This window comes from Prionailurus viverrinus, chromosome E1, assembly GCF_022837055.1.
Source record: "Prionailurus viverrinus isolate Anna chromosome E1, UM_Priviv_1.0, whole genome shotgun sequence".
NCBI lineage: Eukaryota > Metazoa > Chordata > Mammalia > Carnivora > Felidae > Prionailurus > Prionailurus viverrinus.
The window spans coordinates 9,941,952-9,960,588 of NC_062574.1; the positions used below are offsets into that span (position 1 = coordinate 9,941,952).

The 18,637-nt window shown below is 47.5% G+C and overlaps 1 protein-coding gene across 7 annotated transcripts in view; it reads right to left on the reverse strand.

The window, feature by feature from the left end:
- SPECC1 (sperm antigen with calponin homology and coiled-coil domains 1) overlaps positions 1-18,637 on the reverse strand; it is a 286,669-nt gene that overhangs the window by 87,789 nt on the left and 180,243 nt on the right. For all 7 annotated transcript variants that reach the window (XM_047834069.1, XM_047834070.1, XM_047834068.1 and 4 more), the window contains 2 exons: positions 15,987-17,569; positions 2,629-2,836 (listed from right to left, as the gene is read on the reverse strand). In XM_047834069.1, coding sequence (XP_047690025.1) covers positions 2,629-2,836; positions 15,987-17,569 — 1,791 coding nt within the window. The remainder of the gene's footprint in view (positions 1-2,628; positions 2,837-15,986; positions 17,570-18,637) is intronic.

An 18,637-nucleotide genomic window follows, 5' to 3' on the forward strand; every position in this document is an offset into this window, starting at 1 on the left:
CTCTGCCCTTCCTCCACTCATGTGCCTGCACGCTCTCTCTCTCTCTCTCAAAAATAGGTAAACATTAAAAAAAATTTTTTTAAAAAGCTTCTCAAAAGACACACAGTCTGTGTTATTTCCAATCTTGGGTATGTTGTGATCCAACCCCAGGGAGTGGCCTGACATCTGCTCAGAACATTAATTATATGCTGGCTTTCTTGGTGGGTCTGTGCTGACTTTTAAGGATCTGGGGACCACACAACCAAACTCTCAAGGGCAATGTAACAAAAACAAAACCAAACCAAACTTCTCTTCTTTGACTTTATGCTTGTCAAGCATGGTGCTGTGTTTGGAAATATACATGGACGGGGGCAGGGGGGTTTGGTCGTATTCTCAAGCAATGACTACTGAGAATGGTCTGAATGCTGTGGACACTGAATGCTAACGTCCTGTAGCTGTCCTGCGTGGCACATCCAATGAAGGATGGAACTCGGGTGCTAACCAATCAACCACAGTGTAGACTATACAGTCAATCCTCATCATTTGTGGAAGTTATGTAAAGTTGTCATGCATGCAGAATTAGTGAATACTAAACTATTGGTCCTATGGGGAATACGGAGTTAGGTTCTTGTGAGCCTCTGGTCACAACATTTTTATCAAAGGAGACATTACTTGTGTTACACAGGTTTGTTTGCCAATGTCCTTAAAAAAAAAAAAAAAAAAAAAAAAAAAAGCCCATCCCAACAATGCTGGAAACCTGCTTATCCACGGGACCCTTTTCCTGTATAACACTCAGCAGGCATTTTGAAAATTCTTCTGGGGCGCCTGGGTGATTCAGGCGGTTCAGCGTCTGACTCTTGATTTCAGCTCAGGTCATGATCTCACGGTTTGTGGGTTCAAACCCCACATCGGGCTCTGTGCCGACAGTGTGGAACCTGCTGGGGATTCTCCCTCTCTCTTTGCCCCTCCTCCTCTCATGCTCCCCAGTCCTCAAAATAAATAAACTTAAAAAAAGATTCTTCTGCACCTCCTAAACCTGCCTCACCTGCAAAGTTTTTTACTTTCTCATGGTGTGTGGCCTTTTGAGCCTTGAGAGCCAACCAGCGCCAGCTGAGAAGGGTTTAACGCTTTCCTGGCCCTAGGAAACAGGGCTGTAAATTTATTTGGTTTTTGGTTTCATAACAATGCAGTCCACTACATTTTCTTTCAACCAGACATCATCTCACCAATCTGCAAATCTAGCTGCTTTTCCATCTTTTCCACGGCTTCATCGTGGACCACAGATTTTACTTCAGCATCTTCCAGACCAGTCTCATATACGGGTTGGTGACTTTCCTCTTCTCTTCCCTGGAAGTTCCCATTAACATTGAACTCACAGCCAACAGCACTAAAACTTGTGCTTGAACAAAACGTGTCTAGTGCACATATTTTCTCCGTAAAGCACATCACATCTCTCCTGCTATAGGGACCCTAGATAAGGAGGATGGACTATAAGCCTCAGGGAACTTTGCAGGCAACCAGCTATGCTATTTTTAGCAATGGCCAGTGTCACGAAAAGCTCTGTGCATTAGTTCTCGTGTTCCAAAAGCAAAACACACTAGGGGGCGCCTGGGTGGCTCAGTGGGTTCAGCATCCAACTTCAGCTCAGGTCATGATCTCGCGGTCCGTGGGTTTGAGCCCCGCGTCGGGCTCTGTGCTGACAGCTCAGAGCCTGGAGCTTCCTTCAGATTCTGTATCTCCCTCTCTCCCTGTTCCTCTCCCACTCACACTCTGTCTTTCTCTCTCTCTCAAAAATAAATAAACATAAAAAATTTAAAAAAAAAACAAACAAACCACTAGATGGGATCATTTTGATAAAGCTCATTTGGACAAGGCAGGCAATGTTTAACTAACCCCTTTTAAAGTCTTTCCCTAGTCAAAGCAAACAATGAGTCCATAAAGAAGCCATATATTGGAGCCTCTTCAGTAACAAAGTGGCCAACATCTGTAAGTTACTTGATATCCTACCTTCAATGGGACACACGCTAGAATTGTTTTCTCCCTGAGCCCAAGAGCACACACTGCTCAAACCCATCTGACCATCTGTCACCCACCTTCCCATCCATCAGGCCCAAAAGACAAAGCTCTGTCAAGGCCGGACGAGTGCGGTCAGCGGTGTGGCTCACGCACAGCACACCTGACACTCCAAAATGCGTTTGCTCCTTTTCACCGTCACCCCACGCTGCTGGCTCGATGTTCAATGATTGTTTCTTTGGTGCCACCCGTTTTCCAGTTAAAGGCGTTAAGTATCCTGCCTTTCTCCTCCTAGGAGACCGTAGACTATGCGCAAGGAAGACTTTTCTTTTTTCTTTAATGTTAATTTTTATTTTTGAGACAGAGAGAGACAGAGCGTGAACGGGGGAGGGTCAGAGAGAGTGGGAGACACGGAATCCGAAGCAGGCTCCAGGCTCCGAGCGGTCAGCACAGAGCCCGACGCGGGGCTCGAACCCATGGACCGTGAGATCGTGACCTGAGCTGAAGTCGGACGCTTAACCGACTGAGCCACCCAGGCGCCCCTAGGAAGACTTTTCAAAAAATAATTCTCGCAGGCCCTCCCCAGCACCCTGCTGGCTCCTGGCCTACCTGTGACCAGGGCGTGATTTTACTCACTTTCTAGCTCACTGATGAGCTGGTTGTTATGTAACTTGACAGCCCGATGCTGTTCCACCTGATCTTCCAGTTCAAATATGGTTTCCTTCATGTCTTTAATCTCTGCATCGCTCTCTGACGCTTTCTCCTGCAGCTTGAGGCTGGTTCTGCTCAGCTGTTCTGCCTGACGATCACATATCTCCTTCAAGTAAGAATAATCCTTTTCCACCTAGAACGAAAGGAAGGTTTCCCGGTCAGCATAACAGGAAAATGTTCCTCGCACATCAGCCCCAGGCTCATCCACGCACAGCAAGGGAAGCTCTGTGCACGCGCGGTACTTGACACCTGTATTCTTAGCCTCAGAAACAGCCAAGGCTATAAATATAGAGAAACGTGGTGTGTGCAAAAGGCCAAATGGTGGATGCTGTGTCCCTTCCTACAGGCATAAGGAAAGCTGCAGGTACCCAAGGGCCCTTCTGTCCTGCAGCTGGGTGCAACAGCGCTCCCCCGGGAGGCCCTGGTATTGCACCGCAAGAGCTGGCCTCCTCACATCTGCTGTGGCACAGCGCCCTCTGCTGGTGAGCCGGGAACAGTGCCCCCAGGACCTGACTGATTCCGCGCCCCCCCCCCCCCCACCCCACCGCCCCTGATCCCGGCCACCCTCCCACCCCCCCGCAAACTCCAAATCCCTTCAGTAAAGTACTTGCGGTCATGGTGTTTCTTTAGAGAAATACGACATTAATGTGATGGAGAACACCAGCGGAAGGCACAGAACACAAACATGTACGTGCACCAGACACAGAAAAGAGGCACGGGACAGGCATTCTTCACCTTTTCAGTTCTTAATCATTAAACATTTCGAACGCAGAAAAGCCCCCAACGTGACGAGATAGCCATGCGCCCAAACGGACTTAACGATGGTTAAATTTTGCCATGTCTGCTAAATATTTTGACTTTAACAAGATTTAGTGAAGCCCCAACCTTCTCTCCCACCCCAGAGTAATTTGCATTATCCTAAAATTGGCGTGCACTTGTTCCGAAATGGTTTTCACTTTCACTATATATGACTGTGCCCATAATACATACATAGTATTATGTACATAGTTCTGCTTTAGAATTTGTATACAAGTCATAGACTTGTTACGCTTTCGTAAAACTTGTTTTTAATCACGTTTTTGACATGTATCCACACTGATATCTACAATGCTGTCATTACTTTAAATGTTTCACAGTATTTGCTCTATAGTCTATCTATAGTCTGTCTGTAGTCCTTTAAATAATGTTGCATAATAGCTATACACTTACCAATTAATATAAGCTTGGTACCTAATAGATTTCTTCCTAGATTTGGAGGCATCTCCATTTACAGTAACATTTTTTTTTTTACCATTGCATTTAAGGGGTAAAACCTTCTGGCTGTAGGGGTGCCTGGGTGGCTCAGCCGGTTAAGTGTCCGACTCTTGATTTTGGCTCAGATCATGATCTCACAGTTTGTGAGTTCGAGCCCCGCACTGGGCTCTGTGCTGACAGCGCTGAGCCTGTTGGGATTCTCTCCCTCTCTCTCTCTCTCTGCCCCTCCTCAGCTCATGCTCTCTCTCTCAAAATAAATCAATAAACATAAAAAAAAACCCTTCTGGGTGTAAGTTCTAGGCAGGCAGAGACCCTGTCTGCTTTCTTCACCATCATATCCCTGGCACCTGCACAGCATCAAACACACAGGAGGCACCTAGTGAAAACCTGATGAATGAATACAGACACTGGACAGCAATATTGCACCTGTTTTTCAATTGGGACGTTGCGGTAAGGAATAAAGAAAGAAAGAAAGAAAGAAGGGAGGGAGGGGGAGAGAGAGGGAATACAGAGGGAAACAGTACACTGCCTACCTCAAAGGTGAGCTCTGTTCTGTGAAACCTGTATTTCAATTATAAAGGCGTGTGGCTGGATACTGCAATAGAAAATACATCATTGTAGCTGCTGTGGTACATCGAGATTGCTGGCCTGGAGCCAGACTACCGGAGCTGAAATCCCAATTCTGCCCAAGTCGGTCCAGGGTTCTTCTTCTTCTTTCTTTTTTTTTTAAATATATATATAATTGTTTAATGTTTATTTCTGAGAGAGACAGACAGACACAGCGTGAGCAGGGAATGCACAGGAAGGGAGGGAGACAGAATCCGAAACAGGCTCCAGGCTCTGTGCTGAAAAGAGCCTGACACGGGGCTCAAACTTACAAACCTTGAGATCACGACGCGAGCTGAAGTCGGACGCTTAAACGACTGAGCCACCCAGGTGCCCCCAGCCCTGGGTTCTGTAATCTCCCTGCCTCCGTTTCCTCATCTGAACAATTAAATGAAATACTGCACTTGAAGAGTTTATCGCCCTGCGTGACACATGGGAAGCACTCAATAAAAGTTACTGTATCTCTCCTAACTGCCTCATGTCTCCGTGTGTGTGCGACGTTAGATGATAATATGACACAGGTCCAGGAAGTCCACAACACACAAAACAGACCAAGTCTTATATCCGCCGATAGCTCCAGAATAAACACAAGACTTTAGGTAGAAGAGGGGCACGGCGTTTTAGATACGAGAAGGCTGAGCTTCGACGGCATTTGTAAAGCAGCAGAGGAAGGAAGCTCACACTGTGAGCCCTGCACCCTGAGTAAGACCGTGGCTTTCTGCACAGCGGGCTGGGCTCCGTGTCCAGGAACTCTCAGGCTGAGGGCCGCTCACCTGGTGCCTAGAAACATGCCTGTTACTTGCGTGGGACCTACTGTGCGTCAGGAGTGAAACTGAAGGATGCACCCTGAGGAGGGTCTCCACACGCGGCCGAGGCTGCTGGCCTCCCACAGGCCCCGACCCACCTTTACTTCCTACACGTTGGCCCCTCGTGATCACAACCACCGGATGGCAGGCGAGGCGGTGGGGAGGGGGCCACTGGGATGTGTGCGGTGGCCCGCTGGAGCCAGTAAACCTGCAAGTCAGGATGCCGTTTCAGATCACACACCTCATTCCTCCTTCTTGACTGGGGAGTCGTCCTCTCAAGTTTAGCAATATATTCCGGAAAGCTCTTTCATTAAGACAAGCAACAACGACAAGGCCCTTAAGTCGCTTCGCAACGTCTTCCTGCAGGGGCTTGCTAAGTAGTAACAGGCAGGTGTTATTATATCCATTTTACAGATTCACAGATGGAGAGAGGGCGAAGCCAAGCTAATGAAAAAGAACAACGCAATTTATCAGGTATCTAGGGCCAACACCTGGTACTTCCGTGACCCTTAGAGTTCTAGGCTGCCCTCCTGCCGGCCAGTCCTTTAGAGTCCAGCTTCTCTAGTTCAATAACTGCTCTATCCAACAACCAGCAACGTGATTTTTACTGTCTCCCCTTCTTTTTTTTTTTTTTAATGTTTACTCATTTATTTTGAGAGAGAGACAGAGAGCATGGCAAGAGGGAGGGAGGGAGAGAATCCCAAGCAAGCTCCCCACTGTCAGCACAGAGCCCGATGTGGGGCCTGAACTCACGAACTGTGAGATCATGACCTGAGCCGAAGTCAAGAGGTGGAGGCTGAACCGACTGAGCCACCCAGGCGCCCCTCCGAGGTCTCGAGAAATCACCTCATGCATTCCACAGATGACCTCTCATCTTCAAAAATCAACTTTCTCTAGAAATGGGCGTGAAGAATTGTATTACAAACAGATTCAAATGAGTTTCCCATGGAGGGAGTGGGAGCCACAGTCCTTCCTGGAGAGGGCTGTTTAGAGCCAGTGCTTCAAGCTCCGGCAACCGCCAGAGGGCAGACGGCAGCAAGGACCTCGTGGGATTCACAACCAAGGCGCAGCTTCCCACCCTTCCGGGACCCAGGATGCAGGGTCGGGCAGGGCGGCTCTGAGACAGACGGGCTAGAACCTGCTGTCCCCACCCCACCACCTCCCCGGGTTACCTCCTACTCCCCTCAAGATCCAAGTTCTAAATCAAACAAAAGGATGTGTTCTGATGACTCAGGTTTTCATTGTGAACTTTTCTATTGTGTTCTAATCAAATAACAATTCTAATTCATTGAGACTTGAAAGCTTGTTCTTTTCAAACCAAGAAAGCTCTGGCCTTAAGACTACAGTGTGTTTGAGTCCTCTCGTCTGCCTCAAATGTTTTTCTAACCCTTCTTTATGGTCATGGAACCAGAAAGCAGTACAAATCAGTGATGAGGAGTAAAGACCCAATATTGAATCCTGGCCTTCGTCAATTCATCAGTAAGCTAGTAACATTAGCCATTCTCTGTCTTGGTTTTTTCAAGTGCAAAACATTAGATAATGACAGTATTTCTAGCATAAAAACATGATTAAATGAGATGAAATGATCTAAAGCCTCCAGGAGCACCTAGCACATACAGAGCACTAAACTATTAACTGTTATTTTTAAAATACGATAATAAATTTTGTTTCTTTAACATTTACATTTAAAAAATTTTTTAACGTCTATTTATTTCTGACAGGGCGCATGCGCGCGCACACGTGCAAGCAGGGGAGGGGCAGAGTGAGAGGGGGACAGAGGATCTCAAGTGGGCTCCATACTGACAGTAGACAGCCTGATGTGGGGCTTGAACTCAGGAATCGCAAGATAATGACCTGAGCCGAAACTGGACACTTAACCAATTGACTGAGCCACCCAGGTGCCCCTAAATTTTGCTTTTATGTGCTTAAAAAAAATTTTTTTAACATTTATTTTTGAGAGAGAGCCAGAGTGCAAGCAGGGGAGGGGCAGAAAGAGAGGGAGACACAGACTCAGAAGCAGGCTCCAGGCTCTGAGCTGTCAGCACAGAGCCCAACGTGGGGCTCGAACTCAAGGACTATGAGATCACGACCTGAGCCAAAGTCGGACGTTTAACCGAAGGAGCCACCCAGGCACCCCCCCCCTCTAAATTTTGTTTTTTAACATATTGATACGATTATCACAGCCTCTCTCCTATATTCCATTACAAGTTTCTCTAACATTCATTCATTTATTCAGGAAGAATATAACTGGATACCTAATATATGGAAAAAGTCACAATGTTAAAACTACACAGCTGATCCCCAAAAAACATGGGGGTTAGTGGGCACCGACCTCCCCTACATGGTTGAAAACTTTATTGCTTTACTAAACTATAACTTTTGACTCCACCAAAACTTAACTCCTAATAGCCTACTATGAAGCCTTGCTGATCACATAAATGTCGACGAACACATATTTTGCATGTTATACGTATTACAGGCCGTATTCTTGCGGTAAAGGAAGTTAGAGACAATGTTATTTAGAAAATCATCAGGAAGAGAAAATACATTTACAGTACTGTACTTGCTGAAAAAAACCTCCACATGTAAAGTGGACCCGTGCTGTTCAAGGGTCAGCTGTGTATGGTATGAAAGTAAATAAACTTGGGAGCGACTGCTTGAGTAACTTCACCATGAGTAAGAGTGTGTTATTTTTGTTGTGTTTGTTTTTACATCTAACTTTGTTCCTCCAAAACTCCGTTCGCTTACTTCTTGGCCCTGTTTCGAATATATACTGCTGATGGAGAGCCATGTTTCATTCACGCTGGCCAAAACTTGAACTTTTCTTCTGTTTATTTTTTTGCAATGCTATTCTGCCAAGGGAGAGCAGAGCATGGCCATTTAGTTTAAGCTTTTGTTATGGAAAAAGGAAAATGGCTAGGAACCCTCAAAGAAATGGGTAAGCATCTGTATTTCACTCTGGGAACTTTCTAGATTTTCAGATGAGCGCTCAGGGAGGTGCTCCCTGAGTGCTCAAAATGCCGGGGCTTCGCAGACAAGCCCTAAGGTCAAGTTGAGGAAAAAAAAGTGCTCAGGCCTAATCTCAGGAAAGGTGTTAACACGTCTACAGAGAAAAATGGGCCCCTCGGAAGGGAAGTGGGGGGGGGGGTGGCGAGGGGCGGTCAGCCCAGGAAATCCAGAAAGGGAGAGACCACACTGGGTCCAGGGGAGTGCCCCCTACACCTTTACTCAAACATCACGTGTCTCTTTGCCAAACCCTCAGGTTCAGCCCACAAACTCCTTCACAAGGTTTTGAGAACAGAGCCCTACGGGGCTGGGGGTGGGGGTGGGGCTGGGGAGTGGAGGGAGCCAGCAGTCACATGGCAACACAGGACTGCCATCATGTCCTGGGCCACCTGACTGTCAGATCTGACCTAATAAAGGCCGCAAGGGCGTTCTGCTTCACAGAGGGCCCTTCCTAAGCTTCAGCTCCTGGTGCACAGCAGGCTTCAAGCTCTGGACCACAAGGCTGGCGCCCGAGGCGCGGTCCCTGAGCAATGGCCCCCCTCGCAGGCTTCCTGGTGCAGAGCCTACAGGCCTTCCCCAAGCTGCCTGGACAAGTGTCTCCTCTCGACTTGAAAACAGGCTCTGTTACACAGGTTTCTCACTGCCTTCTTCCCAGCACGAAGTCACAGGACCGCTTTGCCCAGAGAACTGATACACTGGCGTCCACCAAAGGCACCGGAGAGCACGAGGGACGCTGAGCCCAAGACCACTGAAACGTCCACGTTTTCAGCCTCAACAACTCAACCTTAACCGACTCTCCCACAAGTACCCAGTTCATGATGCACGCAGGAGACGTGATCCCTAAGCTCCCCCTTGGACTCTACCAAACAGATTCGCCAATACTTCTGACCTCCTCCGAGATGCCAGGGAAGGGCAAGGGGCTTTCACACAGGTGATCCTAGCTGATCTACCATGGGGACAGTGACCCCACAGAGCTGAGGGCCCCTCTGAAAAAGCGACACCACCGATGAGACCTAACGCTTAAGGCAGGGTGAGGCAAGTCAAGGACGGGGAATGGGGAGGGGGACAAAGACAGGGGCCAGCGCGCCTTCGGTGGAGAGAGCCTCCCAAACAACAAAACTCCTGATGCAGACAAAGACTGGGCCAGGCACGGCCCGTACAGGGGAGCTGGGGGTGCAACAGAAGGTGGCTGCTGGGTGTCCATCAGGGGCTGCATTGGGTGCAAATGGCTGAAGGCTTTACCCTGAATTCGGGAGATCACTGCGAGCACTTCACGGAGAACGGACGGGAATGGGGGAAAGTGAACCCCCTCTCTGGGGGCTGCGGCAAACAGTGCTCTCTCCCTTACCCAAAAGTCATTCTCCATTTCTTTCTAAGAATCCCGATTTGGTTTAAGAATCGGGCTGTGATCTTGTGATATCAAGGGAAGTGGGCTGGGGGAGGGTGCGTGTGGCCCAGTTGTGACCAGACACAAAGGTAAAAGTTGCTGAGGGCCCCCCCGCCGCCCCCCGCCAAGCCGGGGAAAACTGTTCTCCCGATAGGACTGAGGTATCGGGGAGCTGCCGAGGCGCCTGCCTGTCAGGACTGTGGGGATCACATGCTGAGGATCCCGTGCCCTCTTGGCAGGAAGGCCGTGGAATCACAGAGCCCTGACGTCACACAGCCCCTGGACCACAGCTACCAACTTCCTGCCTCCTGACTTCCGATTACAGGAGGAAAGTGAACCGCTGGCTTCAGCCGCTGGCACTAAGGGTTTCTGTTTCTTAGGATCCAAAGCATGGCCTGGGCATCCTCACGGACCACCTGCTATTTAAGCAGGCTCCAAGGTCACCTCAGTCCTTCAAAGAGTCTTATTCTGCTGTCATGGCTACAGAATCATCTACCTGGTGCATCTTTCTCTCAAATTCTGGTTTTGCCATTTGCGGCCAGTGGCTCCCCTAATCAGCTTGGCCTGGTGACCAATACTGGTCACACAATGATTACTGCACCTCTGAGTTTTCTCCGACCACTCACAGCAAGTGTTTCTTTTCTTTTTTTTAAAATTTTTTTAATGTCAATTTATTTTTGGGAGAGACAGACAGAGTATGAGTGGGGGAGGGGCAGAGAGAGAGACAGGGAGACACAAAATCTGAAGCAGGTTCCAGGCTCTGAGCTGTCACCACAGAGCCCTATGCAGGGCTCGAACTGGAGCCATGAGATCATGACCTGAGCCAAAGTCGGATGCTCAACTGACTGAGCCACCCAGGCGCCCCAGCATGTATTTCTTTATAATCTCCTCTCTCCTCTGGAAGAGACACCCGAGTTTCTGCTTTAGAAAGAACTAAATTTCTAAGGATACCACCTATAAGCTTTTTTTTTTTTTTTTTCCAACGTTTATTTATTTTTGGGACAGAGAGAGACAGAGCATGAACGGGGGAGGGGCAGAGAGAGAGAGGGAGACACAGAATCGGAAACAGGCTCCAGGCTCTGAGCCATCAGGCCAGAGCCTGACGCAGGGCTCGAACTCACGGACCGCGAGATCGTGACCTGGCTGAAGTCGGATGCTTAACCGACTGCGCCACCCAGGCGCCCCAGGATACCACCTATAAGCTTTCAACCTCAGGGGTGGGGCGGGGGGGGGGGGGGGGGGGGAGGGAGGGAACAACGACAATACTTTCTTTTAAAACTTCTAGGTTTCAAGGCTTATAGACACTGTAACTTGAAATCAAGATCTCAACCAACTGCAAATGTGATCGTTAGAAAACCATAAACCTGGATTGCAGTATAGTCTGAAAAACCAATAATCCCATTTAATGACATGCTGCTTGCTGGCTGGGGCAGGCATTCCTCTCTCTCTCTCTCTCTCTTCCTCTCTCTCGAAAGGAAGAGAGAGAGAGAGAGGGAGAGCGAATGAGTGTGGCTTATTGGAGGCTGAGGCATCTGTGGAAATGACAGCCATCCTCAAAGTCGTACGGAGGCAAGTTTTATAACCACACGGTAATCTGCCAGCAAAATGTATATATAGGATATCAGAGAAGCTGACAAGAATGGAGATACTAGCAAACAGCTGAAGACAAAGAAATGAGAGGAACAGAGAGCCTCTGAAATAATCCCAATGATTGTAAATGTCCTACCAATTTCCCATTTACTGTAGGAAGAACAGATCCACCTTGCACCAAAAAAAAAAAAAAAAAAAGTACATTTTAAGGCTTTTCAGAGGCTCTTCTAATAGTATCTGAGTCATTTGTGTAACTTACGGAAACTGGAAATTTATACAGATTTACTCAATCAGATCACAGGGTGGTTTGGTATTGCTTTTCCTCTCTTTAGTAAACAGGCAATTTTGTTCTTTCCTCTTAACAGTCGCCTTCTGCCATGAATTTGAATGGATGAATGCAGAGCTCAAGCGTAGAAGTTGTTCATCACCAAGAAAACTGCTTGGTGGTTAACAGGATGCTCACTCAGACATCGGCTCAAGGTGGTGAAATGTGAAAAGTCTAACAAATGTCCTGCAAAGTGACTGAGAACTAAAGAATTAGAATTTGCGCTGGGAATGCAAAGATGACTTAACACTGGACTGCCTTAGAAAATCTGTTATTCTAATTGACCTTGTTAACAAGTTAAAAGAGAAAAACCACCATGATTATATAAGAACTACTCTAAGATCAGATCTGAGAGATGTTTAAGACCTACAACAGATGTAGAAAAATTCAACCCCTATCCTTTTAAAAAAAAAAACAAACAAATCAGTTCCTAGCAAAATACTTGTATAACTCAATAAAAGGTACACAGCACGTGCCTACGACAGACATCCTTGATAACAAAATGTTGAAGACACTCCCCTTAAATCAGGAACGAGGCCAAGATCCGCCCCCCTCCGCCTCCACACCAACCACACCTCTGTTCTACACCCTACGATGAAGAGGGGCTGCCCAAGGTCACAGAATTAATCACAGTTAACCGAGTCAGGAGGACCCACGCTTTCCACTTATCAATCCATCGCTTCACATCATTCTATGTTTGTACTACAAGTGCTCCTGTGTCCTTCAGGCTTGAGTCCCTTAACATCTTATCACTTGAATTCATGGTTGCTGGTAGATCAACTGATATCGCCCTGGGGTTACAATAAGCTTTCGGTCAGCCTAGAAAGTCCGGGTTTTACACCTTTTCGAAGGTAACAGTAAAAAGCACAGGTAACGAGCCCACTGTGATTATAGGTCAATGCCCTTGTGCACTAAGACGGCACAAAATCACAGACCTGGGATCTCAAGTATAAAAGCAACTCCAGGTGACCTGGTGCTTCACACAGTCTTACCTCGAAATACCAGCTACAGTCTCTTCCATTCTACTGACAAATTTTTGATGATTCTAATCAGCGTGTAATACAAAGGGAATACAGGAATAATATAATTAACAGCTGACTTAAAATGTATATGCTGTACCTTGCACTCCACAGAAAATGCAAACCTTTTTTCTTTTTCTCCAAATTAGACTTGGTTTGCCCCAGAAAAATTCTCAATTTTACTGTCCTCGTGTAGATAAAGCTAGAAGGAAGGGCAAACTCATACCTTTAAATGCTGTCATTACCAACCAAGAAATGACAGACTTAACCGAACACAGAATTTCACTCAAAAAACTAAGAAGAAACCAAGGAAATACAGACAAGCAGGATAAAAGGATTAATAAAGATAAAAGCAGAAACAAATGAATGAAATAAGTTAACGTAGAACCGGTAAACGAATCCAGCTGGTCTGTGTGTTCGAGAATTCAAGGCATGTGGAGTGACATACTCTATCCTTCTGAATAAGAAGATTAAATATTTTACTTATGCTGACACAGGTTGGTACACGTGCCTAAACGTGCATAAACTGGGGAGACGTCCCAGAAGACATACAGCAAACTGTCAACACTGTTTTTCTCCAAGTGACGGAACTAAAAGGTAGTATTAATTTTTCTCTTTATACGTTTCCATATTTCCTAAACCTTCCGTAACGAATACATAATTTTCATGGCCAGAAGAAGTGAAGCTACTGTTTTGAGATACCAAATTATTTCTTGGTGACCCATGTATTTAATGTAATGTCAATCGAAATACCGAAGAGGCAGGTGAAGGACTGAGGGGGCACTTCAAGAAGGTCATCTGGAAGATGACGCATTTTGCAACAGTGATGGAGAGAAACTGATTTCAGACACTAGAAGTTAATGTAAAGCTACAATCACCAACTTAAACTTCAAATGGGCACCTGGCAAGTACCTTCTATGGAATCACTTCCATACTTTCAAATTTTATTGAAATTTTATTTAGCATTTTAGCTATAAATTTAGAACACTGACAATGATTAAAAAAAAAAGAAAAAACTAACACTACCTACCACCCAAATTATCAAACAACCAAGCCAGAACCAAGTTACAACAAACTAATCTTTTAAAAAAATTTTTTTAACGTGTATTTATTTTTGAGAGAGAGAGCACAAGCAGGGGAGGGTCAGAGAGAGAGGGAGACACAGAATCCCAAGCAGGCTCCGGTCTCTGAGCTGTCAGCACAGAGCCCGACGCGGGGCTCGAACCCACGAACCGCGAGATCATGACCTGAGCCACAGGTGTATGCTTAACCAACTTAACCAACCCAGGCACCAGGCAGTAGCCTAATCTAAAGGCAGATGAAGCAGTGGAGAAAAATCACCCTGTGAGCTCATGGCACAACTTTTTTCTTTTCTTTTTTTTGTGTGTGTGTGTGTGTGTGTTTGTTTATTTTGAGGGAGAGAGAGAGAGCTTATAGGGGTGAAGAAGCAAAAAGAGTGGGAGAGAGAATCCCAAGCAGGCTCTGCCTTTTCGACTGTGTGAGATCAGGTCTTGAGCTGAAATCAAGAGTCGGACGCTTAACTGACTGAGCCACCCAGGCGCCTACAGCTTGTTTCTTAAAACAGTGACGACCCTAAGGTGGGAAGTGATTTCAACCTCCCTCTCTCACCACCAGACCCCTAACATCACAGATCCAGAGCTTGCAGGAAACGGAAACTAGGAAGCCACCTGTCTATGCCTTTCCAGCACTGCCCTGTGAGCAGGCAGGATATTATAGAATTACCAGCAACTTTATCATGTGACAAAGTTGCAGACTGACGAAAGGATTATTTTTAAAAATGAAACGGATCATTTACTTGATCGTGGGCTGGGTAAGATCTTCCCCAGTGAAGAAGGGGAGGAAAAAAGAGGCAATGAAGACCAGATCTGAATGACCCAGCAACTGGATACCAAGCATTGGCAAGGGTTCAGGGAAACGGGCACTCCCATGGATCAGCTGGTGGGAACACTTCTGGGGGGAAACTGGCTGAATGTATTGAGTGTCCTTAAAATGGTCACATTCGGGGCGCATGGGTGGCTCAGTCGGTTAAGCGTCCGTCGTCGGCTCAGGTCATGATCTCACGGTCCATGAGTTTGAGCCCCGTCTCGGGCTCTGTGCTGACAGCTCAGAGCCTGGAACCTGTTTCTGATTCTGTGTCTCCCTCTCTCTCTGACCCTCCCCCGTTCATGCTCTGTCTCTGTCTCAAAAATAAATAAACATTAAAAAAAAAATAGAGAAAAAAAAGGTCACATTCTGACACATCAAGTCAGTGTTTAGGAATTTTTCCTAAGGAAATAACCAGACAGATATAAAAAAAAAAAAAAATGTATTTAGAATACCAAAAGACCGGAAGAGAACATAACACGCTCAATGAACAGGTGACCGGTACAGAACATATGAGATATTTATATACTAGAATACGGCCTGGCCTTAATATCACGTTTCAAAGAATAATGAGAAGAATATACTCACAAAATATTAAATTACACGGGGCACGTGGGTGGCTCAATCAGTTAAGTGTCCAATTCTTGATTTCGGCTCAGGTCCTGATCTCATGGTTTGTGAGTTCGAGCCCTGCACTGGGCTCTGTGCTGACAGCACGGAGCCTACTTGGGATTCTGTCTCCCTCTCTCTCTGCCCCTCCTCTGATTGCTCTCTATCCCTCTCAAAAAAATAAATAAAAATAAACCTAAAAATTTTAAACTAAAAGAGTATGTAAAGGATGAGTCTATAAAAAAATTTTTTTTTAATTTGTGGGACACACACACACACACACACACACCTGAAAGAAAACCCCAAAACAGTGGTTATATTATTACTGGGGAGGGAAATTAGGGATGATTTTAATCTCCTGTTACTAGCAGCCCAGAGCATGTTAACTGATAAACCTGGATAACCGTCTCTCATTCTGAGCCAATAAGATTCAGCTTACTTGCCACCTCTTTCAGGAAGCCCTCCAGCACTACTTTCCTTTCTCCCATATCATTCTAGGTGTTCCTCCTTGGAACTGAACTCTGAGCTGTCCTCTAGGATACTCTTTATCCCTGCATCGCACTCACTCATCTGATTCACCATCTCCCTGCTACACTTTGAACCTACAGTCAGAAATGGGGGTGTTTCATTTTTGTGTCCCCAGTCTGTCCGGAATGGAACACATCTTCAAGCTAGAAAGCTGGATTCATGAATGAAACTGGCTGAGCCAAGGAGTCTCTATGCTCTGTGAATCTCAAGGTCGAGGGGAACAACGCTAAGAAGGATGAGCAAATACCGGGAAAGGACTGTCTCCTTACCTTGGCCAGTAGGCTTGAAACATGTTTAATTTCACCATGGGCCTTTAGCAATTCTTGCCTGAGCTCGGTGCAAGACAGTTCCAGCTGATCCTTCTCAGCTCGAGCGACTCTCAACATCTCTTGAACTTCACGCGCCTCTGCCGTCTGCCCCACGGGACCGGTCTCCGTGGCTTTCTGCTGCTCACTCTCCAAATGCGCCTTCAAAGACCCATTTTCAATCTGCAGCCCTTCCAAGGTCGCCTTGCACTCCTCCAGAGTTTTGGCCATCACACCGTTATTACACCGCTCCCGTTCCAGAACCCCGGTCAGCTTTTCGTTTTCTTCCTTGAGGTGTTTAATCGCTTCCAAAGCTCCTTGGTTCTCCTCCTCCACCTTCCGGAGGCTACAGGTCAGCTGCTGCTGGATGTTAAGCAGCTTCTCTCTTTCAAAGCGGCCCTGGTCAAGAATTTCTGCGCACTTCTGCTCCAGCTCCAGGATTTTGCCTTCTTGGACGGCGGCGGGCTCCTCGCTCTTTGCGCGCTCCTGCAGGAGGTTTATCAGCTTCTCGTTCTCCTGACTTAGCTGCGCGGCCCTCTCTCGGTGCTGGTGGAAAGAACTCTCCAGGATCGTCTTCTCGTCCAGCAGTTTCTCGTTTTCGGCCGTCAGCTCCTGAACCATCTGCTGCTGGTCCGACAACTCCTGCAGAGTAGCCTGCAGCTCCTCGGCCGTGCTGTGCTGGTTTTCCTCCATCTTCTGTATCTTCTCCGCGAGGGAGGCCAGGGACAGCTCGCTCACGTTGTTGGGGGAGCTGCCTGTCGTGGAGCACTTGGAGCTCTTAAAGGGGTTGCTGCTGGAGGACAGGGGCCTGGAGGGCGTGTCGGCTGTGATGTGCTCGAAATCCGAGGCATCCGGGGACAAAGAAGCTTTGGTGACGTCGCTGCTTGAAGAGCCTGATGTCCTTAACGCGTTTTCGTGTATGGGGTGCCGATACGCATCGAGCTCGCCCGACAGCTGATTTCCGGGTGGGCTTCCGAAGCTGGACTCCTGAGTTACGGACGTTGGGCAGCTGCTCTCCCCCGTGTGACTAGCACCCCCCTCCGAATTTGGGGAATGCTCCAGATGAGTCAGTTTCTCCCTTAAGGCCCGGTTTTCCTCCTCCAGATCTGCAAGCTCCTTCTGAAAATTCTTGTTCTTCTCCTCAAGAGCTCTTAGCAAGGGTTCCGAGTCACCTGGGGAGACGGGCGTTCCATCGGCATTTGCGTCGGAAGGCTCGGTTCCTTCAGTGCTCGGAGTCCTTTTCTCCTTACATTTCTTCAGCTCGCTTCGAAGCCTGTTAATTTCACTGTCTTTCGCTTTGGCTTCTGCCAGGAGTTCCCGAACCTGGGACTCGAGCACGGCCTTTTCCCCGCCTTCATTCTCTGGCTTGGGTCTTGCGGAGGTGGTCCGCAGGTGCTTCGTAGGGGTGGGTGTGCTGGAAGACGTGGGGCTGGACACCGACTTCCTGGGGTTGGAGGGACCGCGTGGCACGGTTCTCTCTCTGGAGACGGTTACCGAAAGTTCTCGAGGAGCCGGGATGCCTGTCCGTTTGGCTGTTGTCACAGCCCCTAAGGACAGAAGAAGTAGAAACCAATGAAACAACGCAGGCACTTTTATAAATGAAACCCAAGTGACTTCAACTCATGTCGGACACGGAACGGGATGGCTGCTGCCCTTCATTCATTTCCGCCCCACCCACCCGCCCCCCACGCCTCTAGAAACCTACCTGGAGCTGACGGGGGTTTCTGTACCTCCTCCCACAGCCCCTAGACTTTGGGGGGAAACTGACTCCAAGCCTGAACTCCTCCACTTAATCTCATCCCAGCCACAGTTGCTGGTTCAAGGCCTGGACACACCCCTCAACTGAGGTCAACAGAACACCAGGAGGGGGTCTTCTGGGTGAATTTCTAAAACATTACTGCACATGAGGAAGGGAGCACAGAAGTCTGGGAATGGCTGCAACCTGTTGTCATCATGAGAGGAAGGTGAGAACAGAGTAGAAAGAAGGAAAGCAAATTCTTAGTAGCTCGGTGGAGTTGCTCAGTCAATCAGCCCTGGAGCTTAGCCTGTAGCTAAGCTGGCCTTCCAGTTACACAAGCCAATAAATGCCCTTCACACAAGTCATCTTGAATTGGGTTTTCTGTAACCTGCAGCCTAATGCATCTGAACTGTAACCCCGGCAACTAAACAACAGCCTTTTGACAAAACGCAAGGTCACAGTGCGTTTCTTGATAAACGTTTTTTTCTTGATATTTTTAAATCTTTTTTAGAGAGTGCAATCTTTATTTTTGAGAGAGTGCGTGAGCAAGGGAGGAACAGAGGGAGAGGGAGATAAAGAAGCCAAAGCAGGCTCCGGGATCCGAGCTGTCAGCACAGAGCCTGATGCAGGGCTCGAACTCGCGAATCGTGAGATCGTGACCTGAGCCGAAGTCGGACACTTAACCGACTGGGCCACCCAGGCGCCCCATGACAGAGACAGAGAGAGAATCTCAAGCGGGCTCCACACTCAGCGTGGAGCCTGACGCGGGGCTCGAACTCACAAACCGCAAGTTCATGACCTGGGCCTAACTGGGATGCTTAACCAACTGAGCCACCCCGGATGCCCCTTGATAAACATTTTTTTTAAAAAGTTCATC